Below are 24,011 nucleotides of genomic sequence, written 5' to 3'. Positions count from 1 at the left end.
ATTTACTGAATAGACTACTCAGCTCAATTAACCAATAAGTGATTTTCTGAATGCCTACTACTAAGCCATGTGAGCTAAGAGGAACACATACTGGACTTTCAGAGATCTCTGCTAGAGACAAAAGAGCATTTCTTTAAAGAATGTTGTTACGTGACGTTGAGTCCATTCCAACTCACAAAGTGACTGGTGCTCAATGAAACGAAACCCGGCCCAGTCCTACATCATTCTCATGATTATGTTTGAGCCCATTGTTGTAGCCACTGTGACAATCTGTCTCATTGGGAGTCTTCCTCATTTATGTTGAGCCTCTACTTAACCAAGCATGATGTCCAATTCTAGGGACTGGTCCTTCCTGTTAACATGTCCGAAGTATGTGAGATGAAGTAGTTTTGCCATTCTTGCTCCTAAGAAGCATTCTGGCTATATTCTTCAAAGACAGATTTGGTTGTTGTGGCAGTTCATGGTACTTTCAATATTCTTCACCAACACTATTTCAGATGCATCAGTTTTCTTTGGCCTTTTATTTCTTGTCCAGCTTCACATGCATATGAGGCAGTTAAAAACATCATGGCTTGGGTCTGGTGACTTTAGATTTCAAAGTGACATTTTTGCTCTTGAATAAAGAGGCCTTCTGCAGCAGATCTGCAATATGCTGTTTTATTTCTTGACTGCGCTGCTTCCATGAGCATTGATTATGTATCCAAGTAAAGTGAAATCTTTAACAACTTAAACCTTTTCTGTTTACCATGATGTCATTCATTGGTCCAATTGTGAGGATTTTTGTTTTCTTTACGGTGCAATTAACACTGAAGGATGTAATCTTTGATCTTTATCAGTAAGGATTTCAAGTCCTCTTGACTTTCAGCAAGCAAGATTGTGTTATCTGCATATCACAAGTTGTTAATGAATCTCCCTCCAATCCTGATGCCCCATTCTTCTTCATATAACACAGCTTCCCAGTTTACTTGGAAGCATATAGATTGAATATGATAAAAGGATACAACCCTGATGCATACCTTTCCTGATTTTAAACCATTCAGTATCCCCTTCTTATCTTCAAACAAGCGCCCCTTGTTCTAGGTATAGGTTCCTCTAGAATTATAGGTTCCTCTAGAATTACATGTATTTTGGAATTTCCATGCTTTGCAATGTTATCCATAGTTTGTTATGATCCACACATTCAAATGCCTTTGTACAGTAATAAAGCACAAGTAAACATCCTTCTGGTATTTGCTTTTAGCCAAGATCCAAATGACATAGCAATGATGACCCTAATTCAAAACCCTCTTCTGAATGTGACTTGAGCTTCTGGCAGCACCCTGTTGATGTACTGCTGCAACTTTTTTGAATTATCTTTAGCAAAATTGTACTTGTATGCAATATTAATGATTTTGTTTGATAATTTCTGAATTCTTTGGAATGGGCACAAATAAGGAAAAGAGATAAGGAGTCCTAAGACCCCAGCACTTGAGGAGCTGACAGTATGGGTAAAGGAGCTAGATAACTATTACTGTGCAATGGGGGGAAGGTGCAGTACAGAGGGCACTACTGCCCAGGAGGAGGCTGGATTGGACTAGCATTTAGGGTACTGCACAACGTGGGGTGTGGAGTACTAGTGTGGTACTGTAGGATAAGCATTGGACTGTTAACCACAACGTTGGTGGTTCAAACACACCAACTGCTTGCTCCTGGAAATCCTATGAGTCAGAACTGACTCAATGGCAATGTAGTGGGGTGTGGATTTATGCCCAAGGAGGGTTAAACTCACCTCCTCTTCCTCTGGAGTTGGGCAAACATAAGTAAGCGAAGCATTACATAGGTGCCCATTTTGTTAAAGGACTGGTTCGCAGATACTTTAGATGTCCTTATTTAAGAAAATAAGTACATCAGACTCATAAAAAATTACTTTGAGGTGACAGATACACAAGACCTAAAGGACAGACTGCTGGAGCTTTTGCAGTGGTAGCAGAGAAAAAGAGACATATGGTGAGGGTTAAGGAAGACCAAGAAGTGGCTACTATCTCTGTATGCTTTGGACTTGGCCCACAACTCTTAATACTGACCTACGGATGAGGAATTCGATTATAAGCAACTATTTGAAATTCCCTTTGTGATATATATTTACTGAAGTTTAAAAAAAAAAAAATCAGAGGAAAACTAAATGCCTAGTACTTTAATAACTAAATATGCTTAATTCTAAAACTTCAAATTTCCAGCCAGTTAACTTTTTTTTTTTTTTCAGTCCATGATTCTTAAAAATTACTGACCACTTGGTCAGAAGAGATGAAAGACCAAATCATCTAAAACTCATTTTCTTTACCTGAGTCTGGCAAAGCTCAGTCCAGAGTTTGGGAAACAGTGCAAGATGAAGTGGCAAACCTTCATAGGCAACTAGGACACCTAATATTTGAAGAGAAATTAGAATAGGTTATAATTATAAATTATACTATTATACTCCTAAACTCTGCAGGTACAATATAGCTGTTTCAAACTATGCACATTTTCTACATAAAGTGAGGAAATTCATTCCAAAGTTTTCACCGGTAAAGGGATTTAGAATGGAATATCTTGAGTGAATCAATTTATATCCCACACCCCATTCCCAGAAGGATCTAAGGCAGTTTAAACCAGTTCTGTTTTTGACTATTAGAATTTTATCTGGGGTAATTTAATGTAAGCTACTACAAGTGGTTCTAAAACCTTTCTTGGTTTGTGAAACATCTGGACTTCAAGGGCCAGGGAGGGCAAGGTCTAAAAGATATGGAGAACTTAAAAACTCTTCATTCTTTCCTCTTTACACCTTGCTTCTCCAAAGATAGGAAAAATGATCATTGTGGTAGATGTAAGAAAGTGTACTGCTTTGGGTCCAGCAGCTTCTGGAACTTACGGTTAACCACACTTCTTGGATTCATGCCTATTTGGAACCTCTTGACTATTCCAGATGTCAATACTTAATCTCTTAGGTATCTGTTTCCCTTCTACCTCTCAAAATACAGAAGCTGCAATGCCACAGTCCTAAATAAATTTACCATCCTTCCTTCCACTTCTCCAAGGAAAGTATTGTGGAAAAGGAAAAAATAATTCAAGCTATTTATTTAATACAAGTTTAAAAATTTAAAGGAGCCAGCAAACCTTCTGTGTATGTAAATAAAAAGTCAAATAGTAAATATTTTAGGCTTTGTGGCCATTTGATCTGTAAAGGCATTTGGACAATAATTAAACAAATGGGTAAAGCTGTTTTAATAAAACTATTTACAAACATGGAAATTTAAATCTCCTAATTTTCAAGTGTCTACGTGAGTTTGTCTTGAACTATTTAAAAACATAAAAAACTCTTAGCTTCTGGTAGCTTGTCAGTCTTACATAAACAGGTGGCACTTGGACTATAGTACGCTAACCCCTGGGGTTAGATCAAGGATGCCTACAATCTTTTAAGGTTGTTGTTAAGTGCTGTTGAGTCATTTGTAACTCATAGTGACCCTGTATAGGGTTTCCGAGGAGTGGCTGGTGAGTTTGAACCAGTGACCTTGAAGTTCAAACCGACCTTGCTTTCCAGTGGTTATCCTATAGCACCACACCAGCACTCCCTTTTGAGGGTAAACCTGTTTATTCTCAAGATTAATGCCATTGTAAACCCAACCTGCTTGAAGCTAGGAAGCGTTTACCCACCATAGCCTTTCAATAACACATTAACAAAGGATATGCCATCAAATCACTGGCTCCAGGGAACACAATTCCTGTGCTCCCATCTCTTTGGGTCTTACCCACGACACTAGAGCCAGGGTTGTTAGAAAATGGCACATAACTGTTTTTACGAATCGGGCTGTGAACCGCAAGGTCAGCAGTTCGAAACTACCAGCGGTTCCGCAGGAGAAAGATGAGGCTTTCTGCTCCCGTAAAGATTTACAGCCTCGGAAACCCTGTGCAGGGTCACTATGAGTCGGAACCGACTCCACAGCACTTAACAACAACAACATGAGCTAAGAGTGGCTTTTTCATTTTTTACACAGTCATAATAATACAAAGAAGAGGCAACAGAGGCCATATGTGGCTTGCAAAGTTCAAAATATTTACCATCTGGCTCTTGGCAGAAAAAGTCAGCTAACCCCTAGCTTAAACCCTTCTCATGAAAAAACACTCTATTATTATAATTTAAGTTTCTCTAGTCTATTCACCTCCCCCAAATTAGTCCCCAAAGTAAATAATCCTTATTCTTTTTTTCTACAATTACAAAAAAACAAAAACAAAAAACCTAGCACCATATCAAACAAAAAGAGGCCTTTTACAATCTAAGATCAAAATCCAAGTGGCATTCTGATACAAATGATCTCTATTTAGTAAGTGAAAAAGGTAAAAAGAAATATTTACTGGAAGATGATTAAGTTAATTTTTTGATCAACTTTGGGTCTATTATTTATTTTTCTTTGGATGAAAAAATTAGCTCAGAAAGATTACATAATTTGTTCTGAGAAATCTCAAAGTCAGTGAAAATGCTGAGTCAGATCCAGATTTATTAGGATATATTAGATTCTAAAGCCCATACTCTTTCTAGTAGTTAATGTCACTAGGTTAACACTATATATACACACACATTAGGTAGTACAACATCTAGAAAACCCTGGATTTAAAGTATTACTCACCTAATTTTTGTAACACAGTAAAATACATGCATAGAGAATAATATAAAACTTTTTTTTCCCTGAACCACACTGTACACCACACTGTGGGGTAAACATTGTGCAATCACATCGAGCTAAAGTTCCCTGCCTTTCAGCATCCCTTATTTACTCACATAGTATTTCCTTCAGAAGGAAGACCATCTTTAATAGCAGCATCATAGTTCCAACTTATTCACAAGCACTGGGGAGATCAGGAGCTCCTTGGCTCCATGAATCCAGATAGATGCCAATACTCTCCTATTCCATACACCCCCCCCCCCTTCAATAACTTCAGGGGCATCACTGAATGCAGATCACAGTGAGATGTAATCACCAAAGTTCTTAAACACAAGGGCAACTCTTGCTTCAATAAGGAAATTGGCAGGTGGTGAAAAGTACTACTTTCTACTCCACTTCTCTTTCTTTCCCCATCCTATAACTGTAGGCATCCTCAGTAAGATCCATAACCTGCTCCATACCCAAAAATCAGGAACTTAAAAAAAAGAAAAAAGGAACTGTTCCAAACAGATCTATTCCTCACCAGTAACATTTTATATTGCAGAAGCTTTGGAGTCTATTTTAAAAAGAAAAATCCTTTAAAAACTACTTTTATAGGTAAAATGGTATTTACTATGGTATTGGACACTCCATGATTGTTACAAGGATGACATATTTTATTGTGCATACTTACAAGTTATAATTTTTCTATATTTTGACTGAAATAGCTTTCCCCAGGAATATTTATCCCATGCAAACATTATCCAAGAGGAGTAGCTTTAGCCTGGATGAAGGTCTGGGCTAATGCTCCACTCCGAGACAGAATCATTAAGACATCATAGCCTAATATTATCACACATTTATGTTTTCTTTTTAAATCAACTAAGCAACATACATGGAGTCCTGGTGTGGCACTATGGGTTAATGTGCTGGACTACAAGGTTGGTTTGAACTGCAGGGTCGGTGGTTCAAACTCACCAGCTGATCCTTGGAAACCCTACCGACTCAACAAGCATACTGTTGATTTTCAGGCTTCACATATAGATTATTCGGGGAAAAACTTGTTAGTCTTACCATGGAATACTCAGATCCCTTGGTTAACTCCTCCTCTTTGTAAATTAAAAACTGGGAACTAACCTTAGAATCATAATACATCTCTTAAATGTAATTTAACAACCAGTTGCTGTTGAGGTATATCAAGTGCCCGCCCTGTGTGTCCACAGCGTTTCCATGATTACAGTTTTGGAATTAGACTGCCAGGTCTTTCTTCCTGGATGCTAACCTTTTTTGATTAGCAGGCTGAGGGGGTTAATTGCTTGCACTGCACAGAGACTTCTAGAGTCTAGAAATTGGACTAGTGTAAATGGATTGGCTCTTGGTGGGCTGAAATAAGCTGCCTTCTGATTCTACACTTGTCTAAAATATGTTCATTGTAAGAAGTCTTTTGGGAGACAGCTAGTCAGTTCTTTCTCTAATCCGAACTGCACCCTGGCATCACACAAAAAAAGGCAAAGCATGAACCAGTGGTGGTGCCTTCTATAACGCAAAATTGCAACTGCTTATTTTTACTGACATTACTTGCAAAAAAGAGTCTATTCATTTTTAATTCATGAATGAAAGTTTTAAAAAGAATGTTAATAAAGGAAACGAGATTGTTAAATAATGTTCATTTTGTTACAAAACAATGTTGAAGTCTATGGCTTTGTTAGTTGAGGATCCTGTTGTTAATTTTGGAGTCCTGGTGTGGCACTGTGGGTTAATGTGCCAGACTGCAAAGCCATCTGAAATGTAAGGTTAGCAGTTCAAGCTCACCAGCTGTTCCCCGGAAACCCTATACAGGATTGCTATGGATCGGAATCAACTCGAGGGCACTTAACAACAATATTGTTTATTTTGTATGTGAACCATGGTAACGTAAAGAAAACTGGTATGCTATAGTTTGCAGTACGAGTTTTCTATCTTACTTTAAAATTAAAAACTTTCCCCCCCAACTACAAAACTAATTGTATGCTCCTTATATCGAATCTAAATTTACAGATATATGGGCCTAAAAAAAAAATCACTTTATTCTTAGAGTTTGAATATAATCATTTTTTGTGTACATGTAATCTGAGCTCAATTTCTGTCTTGTTTTCAAGTTTATATAATATAGATGAATTGCAGTTTATGTGACTAAGCGCCTACTGATGAACATTTGGGTTGTTTCTCTTTTTTATCCATTACAAATTAAGTGAAAATAAACATTCTATGTATGTTTTTGCATAGTTTTGAAAGTAGAGTTAGATAGAGTCCTAGATCTGGTATTTGTGGATAAAGAACATGATAATTCTAAATTTTAACTGCTAATGCCAAATTGCTCTCTCAAAATGGACTCTGCTTATCACTCCATTATAAGATTTCTTCTTTTCTCAAACTGTTCCACGTATGGGTGTCATCTAAACTTCACTTGTCTCACAATTAAAAAAAAAAAGATACCAATTGTTTGATTAGTGAGGCTACTAAACATTTTTGTGTGTGTGTTGTTTGCTCAAGTCATTTATTTACCATCTCACTGAAGGCTAAAAGTCTACTGTTATGTTGAATTAGCCATTTGCACTGTTAAGCATGTAAGTATTTTTCCAATAAGCTATTTGTGTTTTAAATACGGCATTTTTCACTATATAGTGTTTTAAATTTTTATGTGGTCAATTTTGTAAATTTCTTATGTAACAGTTCTGAATCCTCTCTAAGAAGCCCTAATGGGCTGTGTGTTGTTAGCTATTGGGCTGTTAAATCAAAAGGTTGGCAGTTCAAACCCACCAACCACTCAGTGGAAGAAATATAAGCTATAAAGATTTATAGTCAGATTCAACTCTTTCAAGTCTCAGTAAAATTACTGATCTCTCTAATATTTAAAAACTTTTATGTTTGTACAATGAAATCCTCCAGAAGTTACTTTTGATCTAAGGTCTACTTAGGTGGTATAGAGGAGAAACAAGACCCCATCTTCAAATATATAAAAATTATAGAGACTCTTAGGTCTTAAACCGGAGTAAATATAAGACCAAGACAAACATTATCACCCAGGTGAGGGAAGTCATCAAAGACACCAGAACTGGAGTTTCCATCTCCATATGGTGATCTTTTATATGGCTCAGGGAAAAAAGGGATCTTTTATCACAACCATGACTGAAGACAGCAGCCATGTATCACATATGCGTGTGAGCGTTTGGAAAGCAGCAGGAAAAGTTTAGTCTTTGAGGCTGTCAGGGTATGACATCACAACCAGGTGACTACTCAAGGGTGTATCCAGGAATGTTCCTGAGGGCTGGTTTAGGAAGTGAGCCCCAAACTCACTTTGAAATATGTTGTTATGCGCTGTTGAGTCCGTTCTGACTCATAGCGACCCTGTATATAGGGTTTCTGAGGAGTGGCTGGTGAGTTTGATCCACCAACCTTGTGGTTCAAACTGATCATAAAGTCTAGTGCTTATCCTACAGAGCCAAACAAAGATAATCTGCTGCTAATTCTGGCAGTTCAGCTGTCAGAAGTCAAAGAAAAACTGACATCTAAACATTTAAACCACAGCAAAAGATGTAATTAAGTTTTAACTGGCTGGAGTCATCCACAGGCAAAAAGCCTTCAGATTTCATGCTCTACAGCACAGGTATTAGATTTGCTTTGTCCCAGAGATAGCTAGCCAACTATATGAATACCATCTATGAGAGGGATTCAAAGGTTCAACGAAAAATGTAAGTTAAAGATAATGAAAAATTTCCATGAGCTTTTTGAAATTCCTTCATATTTCCTATTAATTTGATATGTCACTTTTATTACTGACCAAACCTTCTCTGTACTCTTAGGTTTTTTTCCCTGGGCTCTTTTTCTTTGGGTGTGATGTTTGTACTTGGTTTTACTTTTACTTCTGTGTAAGAAAAAGGAAAAAAATAACGTACCCATATTTGTTTTTATGTGAAAAAAGAAAAAATACTGTTAAAAGTAGAGAACATGGCTGGGAATATCTTAATGTGTACACACCTTGACTGTTATTTTGAATTGTGAGTTATGTGTATATGTCAATAGCAAAAAATAAAATGAAAAAAAAAAAAAATCACTAATAGTATTTTAGAAATCAGCACTGGCAAGTCTTTCTTTTCAGACTTTTTCTGGCTAAACTCTATGATTAAATATCAAGATCCTGTGGTTTCAGGCATAGTTGTTTCAGATGGCAGTTAGCAGATATGTTCATCCTCTCTGAATTCTTTGTCCATGTTTTCCTCGGTCTCCCAATCCCCATCACTGACCACTCATCCCCACTTTCTTTCATATTTATACTTGCAGATCTACTTTCCCTGTAATTGTTACATAATTCCTTTTTATTCCCTCACATTATCTTCATATCTACTTGGCCACACATGTAAATATCACCTAAGATTTTTTCATGAAAATTAGAAATGAATGGCAATGAAACTCGCGTCTTGAGACAATCCTACCAGTGATGACAGTGTTTTAATGTTCTGGTCCTTGGCCCATCGAAGCTCAAGGATCATGACTATGGATATAACTAATTTAAACTTATCATTTTATCTTTCTTGTTGGCAAATAAAATTTGTTGAAGAAATTATAAAAGTTAAATCCTTCCAATAACTATCTGCTCCCCATAAATGTTAGCTTTGCATTCTCAAGCCCCTTGCTAATTATCTCTCCCTAGAAATACTCACTTTACATCAAAATAATGTCCAATATTGTTCCTACTTAATTAGTGAAATTTTTAAAAAAAAATATATTTAGAGTGGTGCATGTTGTTCAACAAATTAGCAACCGGCCACATTTGGCTACTGATATTTAATTTGAGTAACATAAAAATACAATTCAGTTACTAAGTTGCATTTTAAGGTGTCAACATTCACACCTGGATAGTGGCTGCCATCCTGGATTGTGGTGCAGTTTGATAAAAATGATATGAACATAACCAAGAACTTTTCCAATCATCAGTGTCTTTGTCAGTTCCCTTCCTTACAGGCTGTGCTACTAGGATCTCTGTATATTTTCTCACACCTGATCACTGCCACTGTTAGGTTTTAGTGTTACCAAGGGTCACAATTCAGTTGTGTAATCTCAAAATGGCCAATATAAGACAATCCTTACTCCCCCACATCTTGGCATTTCAATTCATATAAAATCAGGTTAATAATAATATGTAGAAAGAGCCACCCTTTAAATCTGAAGATGCACTTATCACGTATCAATAAAATGGTTTTTTGAAGAAACCCTGACAGCTTTTTTGATCTTGGATAATGAAATCTAATGTTCATATGATTTGCCCTACCAAACTTTTCCATACGAAGGAGGTGCTGCAACTGGGAGGGAGCACAAGCGGGGACCTTCTAAGGTGACAGCAACATTCTATTTCTTAACTTGGGTAGTGGTTCCAAGAGTATTTCACTTTCTAGTCCCTAAGACTACAGGACACTGGAGAGGGTACTGGGATAAGGGCTACATGTCCTGGACAGACTTAGCAGCTGTAATAAAGTCACAAAAAGGGAGCAGTGCTCTTACAGCTGTCAGAAACATCTTGGAGAGATAATGTTAGTGTTAAGAAATCTCAGGGTTGTTTCCCCCCCACCCCCTTCTACTTTATTCATGGATGATTTTCTCTGGTTCTCACATCTTCCTTTTACATTTCCCTTCTTCTCACTCACTCATTCCTCTACTATGACACTTACCTCCTCATTACTCATATATGCACCTCTGCTTCACCATGGCAAGTCCACTCAGCTTGCTCTTGGCATTGCCAGCTCCAAAGCACAGCTGGCACTATAGATTTCACCTCACCCTCAAGACCAAGGCTGAAAAAGGCCGTCTCTAAGGCTGCCTCCCTAAGCAGAGCAGTTTTTTGTTTGTTTTGTTTTGAAATTGTTTTGTTTTTTAATTTTGTTGGGTAGATGGTGGAGGACTTGGGCTTCTATTTAAAAAGTGATCAGCCCTACTCCACACTCCTTTATAGGCCAGCTGAAACTCTGGGCAAAACTATTCAATGGAAACCAGTAAGTTGGTGTTTTCTTAATAAAAATGTTCCCAAGAATGATAATACTTTAAACATTCACTTTAAAGAGTAAAAAACAAAAAACAAAAAAAAGAGTTGTCTCATTTTGAGAGAATTGGCTAGGGGCTTAAAATAATTCAGTGGAATTGACTGCTCATCTTTTATACTTACTCAGCTTAACTAAGGTTTCAGTAAATTTTTCACAGTTGATTGCAACTCGGCATAATAGATGGATGAATTGATGATAAGAAAAGAAGTAGTCTAGCAGCATACGATCATAAACGTCATCTTTGCCCTGAAGGTTAAAGATGATAAAATGGTTGCACTTAAATTGTATAATAAATTAAAGAGCATATTTGTGCAAATGTAATAAGTTTAACTAAAAAATTGATTAAATATTTAAATTCTATAATAATCTAGTTTTAAAATTCCAAATTTCTAGTAATGTTAAGATCTTGTCACAAGTTTTATTTTCAGTGTGCAAATGCTATCAATTAAAATTACCCATTATTCCTATATACTTTTATAAAGCAAAATTACTGTAGATTTAAATTGTGGAATTTTTGTTCTACAGTCATCCTCAAGTAGAGTGAATTAAAACTGATTTTTGACACAAATTCCAAGTTATTTTTGTAATGGTTACTACAGTGTTAATTATTCTTCCTGTTTTTATCTTGTAACTTTTCAAGTAAACTTAATTAAGATCCAAAGATGGTGGGCAAGGAAGAGTGTGAATCAAGTGTAAATGAAGAAAGATAAAAGGGGAAATTTAAAAAATAAAAGTAAGTTGAAATCAACAAATTATTCTGTGTCCATTTAGCTTCTCTATATATAATTTAGGGTTAGTGCTAATTTAGAATAAGCATTAGGGGATGAACTAAACTAATGATGATATCAATCAGTGACAACAAGTTTAGGTCAAAGGAATATCATTTGAGGCAATAAAACAGGTTTATTAATTATATGATCAAATTAAAACAACTATAAATACTTGATTTTTCAGTTTTAGATATGCATAACCCAGTTATAATTTAGCCTACTAATAAACACTAGGTTTTTCACTATATAACTTTTTCAAGGGGCAGAAAAAAAACTTACTACTTGTGCTTACTGTTGATTTTGTAAATATTAAACCAACATTTCAGAGCACTAAAAGGAAAAAATCCAAATGAGTCTAATCTTTTTAGGATCCACAAAATAATCATTTAAATCTAATATACTGTTAATTGCCAGAGAGAAAAGTTTAAATTACTTTGTACTAAAGAAATGTGGCTTTCCTAGCATCCCAACATACCTTACTGGTTTCCACCATTGTGGGCAAGAGGCACATATTGAGTTCAGGGCGTGGAGGCCGAATATTGCTTTTCCCTCCTATTAGCTTGATATTTTCTCGACAAGGGAAATAAGGTCCAAGAGACACTAAGACATTAAAAGTGTACAATAAGAATAAATGGAAAAAATAAATCTCCATGTTTCAGTGTGCAGAAAGATTAAAAGGCAACCATATTCAATCATTGTGCTAGATGAACACGTACTTGGTATATTACTGTGATGGTAAGTACAATGGTTGTGTTGTAGAAATGGAACCAAAGTATGAAGAAAGTCATGGGGACTCAAAAGCACAAGTTCCTTGAGAACATCTGGAAAGAAAAACATGATTTCAGCAAAGTTAATAACCACAACAGGGTTACCATTTAAAAAACAGAAGTTAAAAATACTTTGTGTTTTATTAAATCAAGAGAAGTAGCATGGAGTATTGTAGAGAGGGAAATATTTAATATATAAGATTATGCATATTCATAAAATCAATCATAGCTTCTTAGACAGAAATCAAAGATGCAGAGTTCTTTGGATCTGAGGGATAATCCTTGGTCTACTTTTAGGATGTATGATACTGGCTAGACTGATTATTGTCCTCTAATTGCATAGTGGTAATGCTCATGACGACAGGCTACTGGCAGTGTATAGTAATCAGAGGCTAAGGCTATGTGCCCCTCTGGTCTTGTTGGAGAAGTATGAGGGGGTTTCAAATTCAAGCTTCATGGATAAGTGGAATTAAAAGATAAAGAAAAATTTCCACAAACTTTCTGAAGGCCCCTCATATAAAACGTAGGCCAACAATCCACAAGACACAAGGCCAGCACCTACCAGGACTGCTTAACTATGACAGTCAAAGTTATTAATGACATTTTGAGAAAGTAATAAACAGCTTTGATCTCTAGAGATCATGACTTTAAATAGTTTCTAAGGTAGTAAACAACGTACTACAAAGTTTAAAGTATGTATACGAAGGTGGGTGGGTAGCAGGGGCACTTTACCATAAATTATCATTTTATTATATGTAATTTAAAAAGTGAACTAACTACTCAGCACTTAAAAACAGCTACTGAGAGAGAGTTATATCTTTAGGCATAAAAGTCAGTGAAATAATTAGCTTAACCCTTTACAATTTCAGTTCCATTCTGTAAACATTTACAATTAGTCCCAGGTTGTCTAGCTTAAGAACAACTCCTACTTGACCTTTAATGTTATGTAAATTTGCTCTCACTTTGAACCAACACATACATGCAACAAATTCTTTATGACATCACCTTCACTTGCTGCACATAAAAGCCTTTAAACCATTGAAAAGGTTTCAAAACAAATTACACTTACAGACACAAATTAGAAACCATCTCGTTTATAATGCAAAGATTGCCTGTATATGACTTCACCTATCTTCTGTAGGATCAGAAGATTTTAGAGCTGCAAGAGCCAAGATGTATTAAGAGCTCAGACATACGAGGGTGCTTCAAAAAGTTTGTGAAAAAATTCTTACTATTTTTTATTCCACTTTTTCCATGAAATTTTGACGTCTCCTCGTATTTAGCGACCTGCCTGCAATCACGTGGATAATTATCAACAGATTAAGAAACATAACTAGATCCTGGCCAGTCTAGTCTGAGTTACACATTAAAAAATACAGAGAGAGCTTCCAAATCTGATAGACCTAACATCACATTTTACAAACAAAAACTCATTAAGCATTCTTCTATTGATTTTTCATACAGGTGCATTTTCCAAGTAACTTACCTATACAGGCATTTCTGAGTTCAGGTGGGCTATAGGAATTAAGAAGAGTTAAAAGTTTATGGGCAAATTCAATTCGCTCCTGCCACTGGATTAATGCTTGTTTCACATCTGCAAATAAAAAAATCACACATAAGTACCATTTGAGATAAAACTTCCTCACAATTAGTTTTTATTCTAAACTATAATGATACTCAGAAATTCAAATAAATTACATAAATATCTGTGTGAAAGTTTCTTTTTTCATGAGATGGCTACTCAAACCTACTAGATTTTGTCAAGTCCACATTTTAGTGATGAATATGTCTCATTTTTTTGGAATTGATATTAAAGTTCTGAGTTCACACCATCTTACAGGGACAGAAGAAAATTATATTTTATAGTTATTTCTCTTGAAACTAAAAATGATCTAGTCTAAGCCAGCCTCTAGCTAGAGAACCATCACAAAACATTTTCCAATATCCTAATCTTGACATTTTGCGTGGTAAATTGGAGTTGGAGGGTCAACAAAAAACAGGGAAGACCCTCAACGAGATGGACTGGCACAATGGCAGCAGCAATGGGCTGAGACATAACAATAATTGTGAGAATGGTGCAGGACTAAGCAGTGCTTTGTTCTAGTGTGCATACGGTCACTATGAGTCACAAATGACTTGATGGCACCTAACAACAAACAACAATCCTGACACAGTATTCTTGCCTATTTTGCAGACAGGTATAAAGAAAACACACTGGAGCATTCCAACTTCATATCAGAAGGTCATGATGGACATTAGCTGGTTTTAGTCCCATCTTCTGTGCATTAACTACTGATAAGACAATTTCTCTATGCCATATGGTATAAAGGCCTATTTCCTTTCTTACTGATTGTTGTTGTTAAGTGCTGTAGATTCAGTTCCAACTTATAGTGATCCTGTATAGTTTCCAAGGAGCGGCTGGTGAATTTGAACCGCCAACTTTGTGGTTCAAATTGACCTTGGGGTCTAGTGCTTTATCCTACAGCATCACACTGAGATTCCTTAATGGTTGTTGTTGTTAAGTGCCGTGGAGTCGGTTCCAACTCATAGCTACCCTGTACAGGGTTTCCGAGGCTGTACATCTTTACGGGAGCAGAAAGCCTCATCATCTTACCGTGAGGTTTGCAGCCTAATTCGTAACCACTACGCTACCAGAGCCCCTTTCCTTAATGGTAGAACTAACAAAAGTAGAAAGCAGAAATAATCAAACCTTTTCTCTGAAGATATGGGCGTGTAGACTTCAAAACTGAAAGGAATATTGACAGAAGTTCTACTAAGTCTCCAGTCACATGGCAAGCTGTGGCTTCATGATACATCATGTGTAATGTGTTGAAAGACTACAAATGATTAAAAATAAAAATGGAATTTAATTTTTATTATATTAGTATACAAAACAATAGTGCATATCCTTTCTTTTCAGACTACATGTGTATACAGGGAAATCTGTTTGTTTTCTTTATCAAAAAGTCAAATTCTTCCAGTCAGCTTTTTAAAAATGCATAAACACCCCTCCTCATCATAGGGTTGTGATATTCTGTAAACACATTCTAGTTTGAAGGGATAGTTTGTTTAATCAACTTCTGGGGGGAGGTTAATGCTTGCTCTAAAATTGCAAGCCTTAGAAAGTATAAAGCAGCAGTCAACAGCACAAAGATTAAAGCAAATTGGTAACAGCTTTAACTTTCCAAGGTTTCTGAAGACAGACAATGGTGAAAAGCTGTTAGACATACTCAAAATAAGAGGTGCTGAGGACATAAAAAGAGCTCTCAAAGGCAGAAATTCAACTGCTTTAATCATACTGGTTTGATAAATCTTTTAAATGGATTGGCTTATTAAGCCCTTAGTTTTCTTTCTTATTTCATTAAACATCTTTCTCCTAAGCTTTTCAAATCAGTTCTCCATTATTCTATACATTATTTGCAATTCAAAGTTCAAAATTCTTATTCTACAATCTGTGGCTGTACATAATCTGAACAACGTCCTGTGAAGACAGGAACCAGGTATGTCTTGTTTATTACTGTATCTCTGTGCCTGCCTGCCACAGTGCCTACTACATAATAGACATTCAAGCATCCACTGACTAAAAGAAATACTCACTACTCTTTGTATACCTTTTGTTTTAGCCAAACAAATGCTTGACCTTCTTCAAACACATTCAATGCTTTTTTTACCACTGTGTTCAGAAAGCCATTTATTTTTTAGGTGCTTTCCCATTTACTTTTGCAAAGCCAGATTTTTCAAGGTTCAATTTAAAACATGTCTTAGTCCTAGTCTATAATATCACTAACTGAAAAAACTAATTTACATCTTTTCATGGTATTCCAAGTGTGTACTCTTCTGTTTTACTTCCATTATTAGACGAAAAGTTCTGATGTACCTTGGTGATCTTAACATCATTTCACACTTGTAGATGTCGAAGAAATAAGAGAAAGTGAATGAATGATTTTAAAGACCTGTAACAGTCTGACTGGCTTCCTCTCATGTGTCTATCTCAGAATAAGGCAGCTCTTAGGAAATTATGGGAGCCCTGCATCACATGAGTTTCATCTGTTTTTATCCTTAACAAACAAAACTAGTCTATGGGGTTTCTAAATACAAAGTGAGGTAAAAGGTGTGGGAGTACTATGAAAAAATAAACAGGACCCCTAAACATCATAACCTAATTGTTCTCAGAATATAAATGACTGGTCTATGTAATTACAATCCTGTCACCTGTAAAACAGTCTCCCATAAACTTTAAATATTCTTAAAGCAAGAAATATTGATAAGAACGTCCCCTCCCCGCCCCAGTAAATTGGAGCAAAGTATTACCTCAGTCATAAGGATCAACCCTCGATTAAATACAACAAGAAGTCTGTCTTCATCGGATTCTAACAGTATTCTGAAGGCACTGGAGGAATACATAAAATCCAGTTTTGAGAACTCTGAATCACAACAGAACTCTTAGGTAATGAAAAAACAAACAGAAGTAAACTTTCACTTAAACTCTCTTGCTTTCTTACCTCCAGAAAATAGACCACCACACATTGGAGATAGACTGGGTACTGTTTTTTAGTAAAATAGTAAAGGGAAATAATATAAAATTAAATTCTATCAGTAGCTTAGATAAAAGTTATGTTTATTGTTTATTTAGTTAACTCTTAGCTATCCACAATAGGGAAGAGAAGTGTGATTAAAAGATTATTAAAGTATTAGTATAAACTGCTAATTTTTATAACATGTTTATCTTCCAAGTTCTGTTAATGCTGTGCGTCACTGAGTCAGTTCTGACTCATGGTGTCCCTTTATAGGGTTTCTGAGGTTGTAAATGTATACTAGGAGCAGAAAGTCTCATCTTCCGTCCAAGAAGTGGCTAGTAGAGTCAAACTGCTGTGTGGTTAGCAGCCTAACGTTACTATTATGCCACCAGGGCTCCAAATTTCATTACCTTTCTATTAAAGCACTCATTAGAGCTGGTTATTAGGAAGAGCAATATGAGGGGGAAAAAACATTTGAAACATATGTAGGTCTTCAAAGTAATTTATATACTAATCACTTACAGTAGGTACACTGCTGATGTTAACAGACCTTATTTCATTACTAGATACTGGAAACTGTAGTTATAAAGTACAACTGGAAAGCCCTTTTAATTTAATGTTTCCTTTCCCTTTTACAGTTAATAAAACTCTAGATCTTTTTTGGAAAGCAAGCGTTAAGTAGCAAACCTTTGGAAAACAATGCATTCAGACACTAATGGCAAAATTTTAAGAGGCATTATAAGGTTCCAGGCAAAAACATAGTACATTTTATTTCATTATAGGAAGGTTCAAATTAAAAAGTTTCCTATAAAGAAAATAATCTGAAATCACCGTATCTTTGGTTGTTTAGTTTAAAATACTATATATATAGCTAAAATTTTAAGAAAAGTACTGCAAAAATTTTTCGTCTAATGAAAGACGTAGCGTACTAGAATAGAAGCATTTAAAGAAATAAGCATGAAATTTATTTCTGCATATAAGAAAAATTAAGTATAAGAATTTCTTTGTAAGCAGTTCATTAACTTCTGTAGTTCTAAAAAAAACTAATTATGATTATGCTTCATTATTTTGACGACGTCCTGATAGAAAAGAAAGCCAAATGGGCTAAACAGAATGAGAGGCACATTCTCAGTCCAACTGTGATAGAGAAGGCTGCTTCTGGAGGCTTCTGTAATGAAATTATTCAAACCTAAATTATGAAATTACCAGAGAGAGGAAAATTCAAGCTTTAGGTCGCAGTACATTAAGGAAACATCCTCCAACCCTAAGTAGCTCATTATAAATTCTTCCAAGTTGCCTAACTTCATAAATACTTCCACAATAACCCCAAAGAATTAGTAAACTTTCCGTTGTAAATCATCAATACTATTCCTCTTTTAGTGCCAAGAGAATATATCATCCTCATCCCTTCATCTAGTACAACTGAAGAAAAACAAACCCACAAAAACCCCAACACCCACCAGAAAACATCATTTCACCTTATTAAAGTAGTCCAGCAGGAGCGGCCATCTAAACAACGTAAGTAACAACTTATGGTTGTTTTCTTAAACTGCTTAATATCTTCTAATTCTTCTTCCCTCATATCTGGTCTCTGAGCTATAAATAGCTGCATCAGGTTAAAGAGTTCTTCCACGGCCTAAAAATAAAAGGCAAATAATAAGCATTATGGTAATAACTTTTAGTCCTATTAAATATTATAACATATGCTTTTCATTTTTTAGTATTATGCTAATTAATCAATTCTTAAAATTACAAAAGTAAATTCAATTAAACTACCATTCAGGAATAATCTAAAAATATTATCATTTTCATTGAATATTATCTTCAAATATAAGTTTAGACTGATAAAACACTACACGTAGTATTACAACTGTTCAAAGCAAGGGTGGGGAACATCCAGCTCAAGGGCTGTATAAAGGCCCACAAAATCATTTGGTCTGGCCAAGGCAATCGCAGTTCTAGCCATCACATTAGGGATGAGTTAAGTACATGTATGACCAAATATGCAGTCTAATTTTTAAGCTGATAATTTTCTATGGCCTGTGAATTATGTTACAAATTTTGGCATAAAAAAGGTTCCACACTCCTGGTTAAAAGCAACAGTTTTACAACTTCAAATGTGTTCCCAGAGACGTGCTACCCAAGTCCTCTGCTCTTTCCTTTAATGAGGAAAAATTACTACTTTTTCACAAAGACTTTTAAATGCCTAACTGTATATAGTTGGCGGTTCAAGCTTACCAGCTACTCCTCAGAAACCCTATACAGGGTGGCTATGAGTCGGAACTGACTAAAGAACAACAAATTACACTTGGACTCCTGGTGTGGCACTGTATCATCAGCACTGGAGTGTAGACCACAAGGTTAGCAATTCATACACACTAGATACTCCTTGGAAACCCTATGTAGGGATGTAGGGTCACTATGAGTCAGAACCGACTCGATGGCAGTTAACAAAAACAAAACAAAAATTACACTTGGAGTCCTAGTGTGGTACTGTAGGATAAACACTGACGGAATGCTATCGGATAGGCTGGCGGTTCAAAACCACTCCTTGCTACTTAACAACTACAACAACAAATTACATTTTAGTTAATACTATCGTTTCTGATGAAACCTTTTATGCTAAGATTTGGTATCCCCTTTTTAGATTAAGTTTCCTTCTAGTTCAAGTTACCCAGTGAATGAAATGCGGAACTAAAATCACTAGCTCAGATTTAACTATGCACGTTAGTAAATGGTTGCTGTTCTAACACATACATGTTAATAAACTAATTATATGAAACTGCAGCTTCATATTTTCATGGCAAAAGCTGAGTTAAAGCAAACATTTCCTAAAACTCTCCAAAAGATGATAATACTTCAGTGATATCAAGGACAAGAAGTGTTATTATGAAAGTATTCCAACTCCCCCAGCATTCTTCTGTAAAGCCATATTTAATTATGGACGTTACAGATAATGAGCCCTGGTATGGTGCTGTAGGATAAGCATTGGATTATTAACCGCAAAGTCAGCAGTTCAAACATACCAGCCGCTAACATACACAAATACAGGGTTGCTATGAGTTGGAACTGACATATGACACACAACACCATTTAGTAACTAAATCACACACTATTTATGTGAATCGGCAGAGACAAATCCACAGAAGCCTAATAAATCCTGTCCTGACTCCTTCAAAATCTGATTTTCTGTATTCTTACAGCTATGGCTTTGAACCTCTTTTGGATAAATAACCCATTTGCTTTCTTCTCTAAATTACAGGTACTCTTAACATCCTCAACTGGAAATTATTTCTGGGTGAGATTTTTAGCAGCTCACTAAATCATTTATAAAGGGCAGTTTAATTGGTGCTCTACTTTAACAGGAAAAGGAATGTAGTATACACTTCAAGGGTTCCAGTATTTAATTAACTACCCTTAACTGTTGTCAAGGAGCTCTGGTAGTGTAGTGGTTAAGAATCGGGCTATGAACCGCAAAGTCACCAGTTCAAAAATACCAGCCGTTCCACGGGAGAAAGATGAAGCTTTCTGCTCCCGTAAAGATTTACAGCCTTGGAAACCCTATACAGGGTCACTATGAGTCGGAACAGACTCCACGGCACACAACAACAATTGTTGTCAGTGGTTGTTACGTTAGGCGTCCGTTCTGATTCACACCGACCTTGTATAGTTTTCAGGGATCGGCTGGTGAGTTTTGAACCACTGACCTAGCAGTTCAAACTGGCCTAGCGGTTAAGAAGTGCTTATCCTACAGCACCACACCAGGAATCCAATTGTAACCAATTATTCTTAAGTAAATTCTGAATGCCTTTAAAAAAGCATTTTTTCCTTTCCACCTATTTAGCAAACTATTTCCCATATTAGTTTTTGGCTTTTCTATTGACAATGGCTAGAAAAAGAATTCTACTGTCTCTTCCTGAACCCCTTTTTCTCATATTCATCATCTCTTGATATAATCTTAGTTTACAATAGGGAGAAAGAAGCAAAAAGAAAAAGAAAAATCCAGAAATAAGTTTTACATGGAAGAAAATAAACCTTTAATATGAAACCTGCAACTCAGGACTTCAAACTGGTTCATATAGGCCTGACTACCAGTTGGGGATCTTGTTAAAAATGTTAATTCAGATTCAGTGTATCTGGGGTGGAAATGCAAATTCTCGGTAGGGGTCAAACTGGAATTAATTGGTCAGAAGCCCTGCTGCAGATAAGTCTATATAAAGAAAAGGGAGCAGCTGCACACTATATGTACTTTTTTTGTTGTACTTGGATAGACCTCTTAACCATTTCACTCATTTGAATAGCTTTCCAGAAAAAAATGTTAGTAAATACTACAATCTGAAGACAAAATATTGTCTTAGCATAGCAATGTAGATCTTGATAATGAATATTAAATTTTTAAGCTGTACTCGTTTAAACTATACCACGAAGCTGACTTTTCATTGGGTATACATGAAAGATGCATTTACAAAACCACAAACCTCTAATAAATTTAATTGGAAATCACAAAAATTTTAATTTCAACTAAGAAAAATTACCCACATCTTTATCAATTTTGTAACATTATGACGATAACAAATATATCCTGCTAATGTGCTTACAAAAGAATGGTTAGACTATTATCTCTTATTTTGTCATCATGAAGTATTTACAACCAGTTGAGACTACAGATATAATTAAGAGTATCAATTCTACTTACTCCAGGATACTGGCTGGCATGTGGTGTAAGATTCTTAAAGGCCCACTGGATGTTCTGGTGAGAAGCTAGTTGTCGTGTGAATGCAGGAGACTGCTCACAACAGAGCCTCAAAATGCCATAGTAGGCAGGCAGCATCCCACGGTTAAAAAGCACCACATCCTGATCATCATGGTCAGCGAGGATGTAATTGAAGGCAATGTTCTTGGTTACCACTGGATTCTGAACAATAAGGCGGATATTCTCTGGACAGTCAGCACACACATTGTACCAAAATGAAAGTAAAGCCTGTTTATTGTGATTTGTAGCTATTGCTGGCTCAGAAAGTTTAGGTTGGAAAAGATTCCACAAATCCATGAAATATGTGGAAAACATCAGCTTCTCAGTTTTGGAAATTAAACAGTAAGTCATAAAGCTAAAATAGGGCACCAGCTTTGTAGTGCCATGAACAGCAGCATCAACATAAAGTTTGGCTCTTGAGAGCAAACCAAGGAGCACGTTGTAGACCTGATGTAGGACTACCGTTGTGTCTGGACTGAGAGGAAGGTCACGGGTTGGGATGTGCAAAGACCTTGTTGACCGGAACATCTGGCGGAATGAATTGCTTGGTATAAGGGACACCAGAAGATAGGCTGCAGCTATAAAATGTAAAACAAAACTGTCAGAACTTCACAAATATTAGGCTGAAAAGCAGTCATTAAATACAGTATTTAATAATAATTTAAATGAATAAAAATCAAAGAAAAATGGGATATCTCTTATAGCATTTTTCTGCTTTACCACTGGAACTGTAGAAAGAGCCCAAGGAGTGACAGAAACATCTTTTATTCTGTCTTATTTCTTTAGGTGATGACAAGCAATGGCATTAGCAGAAACAGTTTTTAAACCCCTCTTTTTCAGCTTTCCCAAAATGTAGTACTTGCCCATTTTGTTTTATCACATCATTCCTTCTCAGAAAACTTGATTTCATAGGACTATGGTTTAATAGGAAGCGCTACCAAGGGTTCTCTGATCCTTTGGTGACCTGATCAAACCATTTAATGTTACGGGGTCTTAGTTTTCTTTTTATTTAAAAATTCAAATATTGGCAAAACATAAATTGAATTATCATACAAACAGAATGAGATCAATATAAATGTCTTTTGAAATACTTTTATTACATTTTAAAATACTTAAGATTATATGTTAATTATAGAATAACTTTGAAAATTTCTAAAAATTGTCTAGGCTAACCTTGCAACTCAATTAAGAAGAAAGAATGTCTCCTTCAGCATATTAGAAAAATATTATTCAGCTAATGCTATACTTCTGAGAAGTAAATGACTTTATTAGTTGGTTCCACCTACAAAAGTAGTTATTATGTGCTGGGCATTTAGTCAGGTGCTATATAAATATTATCTCATTTAATCCTCACAGTCATCCTGGAGGTTGGTGGTGTGATTGATACTAAAATATCTGAATCTCGGAGAAGCAAAGACTAAGGTCACACAATTATAAAGCCTAGCTTTGGCACAGGGAAATGATAATGATAATAACAACAACACTGATAAAATTTGCTGACATTTATTAAATGTGTACTATTTGATATCCTAACTCAATGTGGAAGGCACCACACTTTTATTGTCCTCACATTCACTCAGACTTAAAGCCGTTAATTTCTGAGATTACACGTCTTGGGAGCCAATGCTCTTAATAGCACAGCTCTTTGAGACTCTCTAACACTTCACTAGTTTTGTTTCCCATGAATCTGCCCTATAACTTGTAAGTGCCATTGTACTGTCAAAGCAAATAAAGTTAAAATTTCTAAAATTCATTCAGGTCAACTTTGCAGATTTAAACTCAGATTTTACACAATACTCAGAGACACATAATACTCTAATTTCCAATACATTTCTTCACCTATAGAAAGTTCTGGTTAGCCTAATTTTTTAAAGTTAGCCGCAACTGCAATGTGTGTTTCAAATGGAAAAACTTGGCAGTGTAGACATAATTTTGATGAACTTTTGGATAACACTGTAACTGAGAAAATTTACTCTAGTTAGAATAAAGGTACTCAGCTTAAGTTACATACTTTCACCCCAACATTTTTTAATGAAAGATTTCAAAAACACTGAAAACAAACTGTTCTGAAGACACGTGGACCTAACACATGTATTATAAATGGGTATTTCCTAATTTGCTTTGTCATACGCCTACCTAACACCAAGTATCCATTTATATAGAAGTGCTTTGTTCTAGTATTAAAACAACAACACAAAACGCTATGCTTGGGCAGGGAGGAGGTCGGAAACCACAAGGTTTTTATTTTTGAGAAGAACTAGGGTTAATCTGGTGGAATAGCCATCTTGCTAACTGTCTTGCTGTAACTTGAGTCCCTGGATCCTAGTCTTAGACTACAAAGAACTTAGAACTGATATCCAGTTTTATATAGTAACTTTTGACTGTTGACATTATTTTTAGTATTTTAAATTATTTCTCAGTAGCTTTTATTCTGTATTTATTACTTCATATTTTATTGTTAAATTTGCTTTATAC

At 35.7% G+C, this 24,011-nt stretch overlaps 1 protein-coding gene across 1 annotated transcript in view; it reads right to left on the bottom strand.

The window, feature by feature from the left end:
* USP34 (ubiquitin specific peptidase 34) overlaps positions 1-24,011 on the bottom strand; it is a 307,094-nt gene that overhangs the window by 4,101 nt on the left and 278,982 nt on the right. Inside the window, 9 exon segments of the mRNA XM_006862984.1 lie at positions 2,321-2,400; positions 10,852-10,975; positions 11,975-12,099; positions 12,216-12,320; positions 13,753-13,860; positions 14,977-15,103; positions 16,578-16,656; positions 18,262-18,419; positions 21,480-22,114. Coding sequence (XP_006863046.1) covers positions 2,321-2,400; positions 10,852-10,975; positions 11,975-12,099; positions 12,216-12,320; positions 13,753-13,860; positions 14,977-15,103; positions 16,578-16,656; positions 18,262-18,419; positions 21,480-22,114 — 1,541 coding nt within the window.

The sequence above is a fragment of the Chrysochloris asiatica genome, unplaced genomic scaffold (assembly GCF_000296735.1).
Source record: "Chrysochloris asiatica unplaced genomic scaffold, ChrAsi1.0 scaffold00052, whole genome shotgun sequence".
NCBI classification, from domain to species: Eukaryota; Metazoa; Chordata; class Mammalia; order Afrosoricida; family Chrysochloridae; genus Chrysochloris; species Chrysochloris asiatica.
Note: the sequence above shows the minus strand (reverse complement) of the source record. Positions and strands in the feature narration are given on the sequence as shown.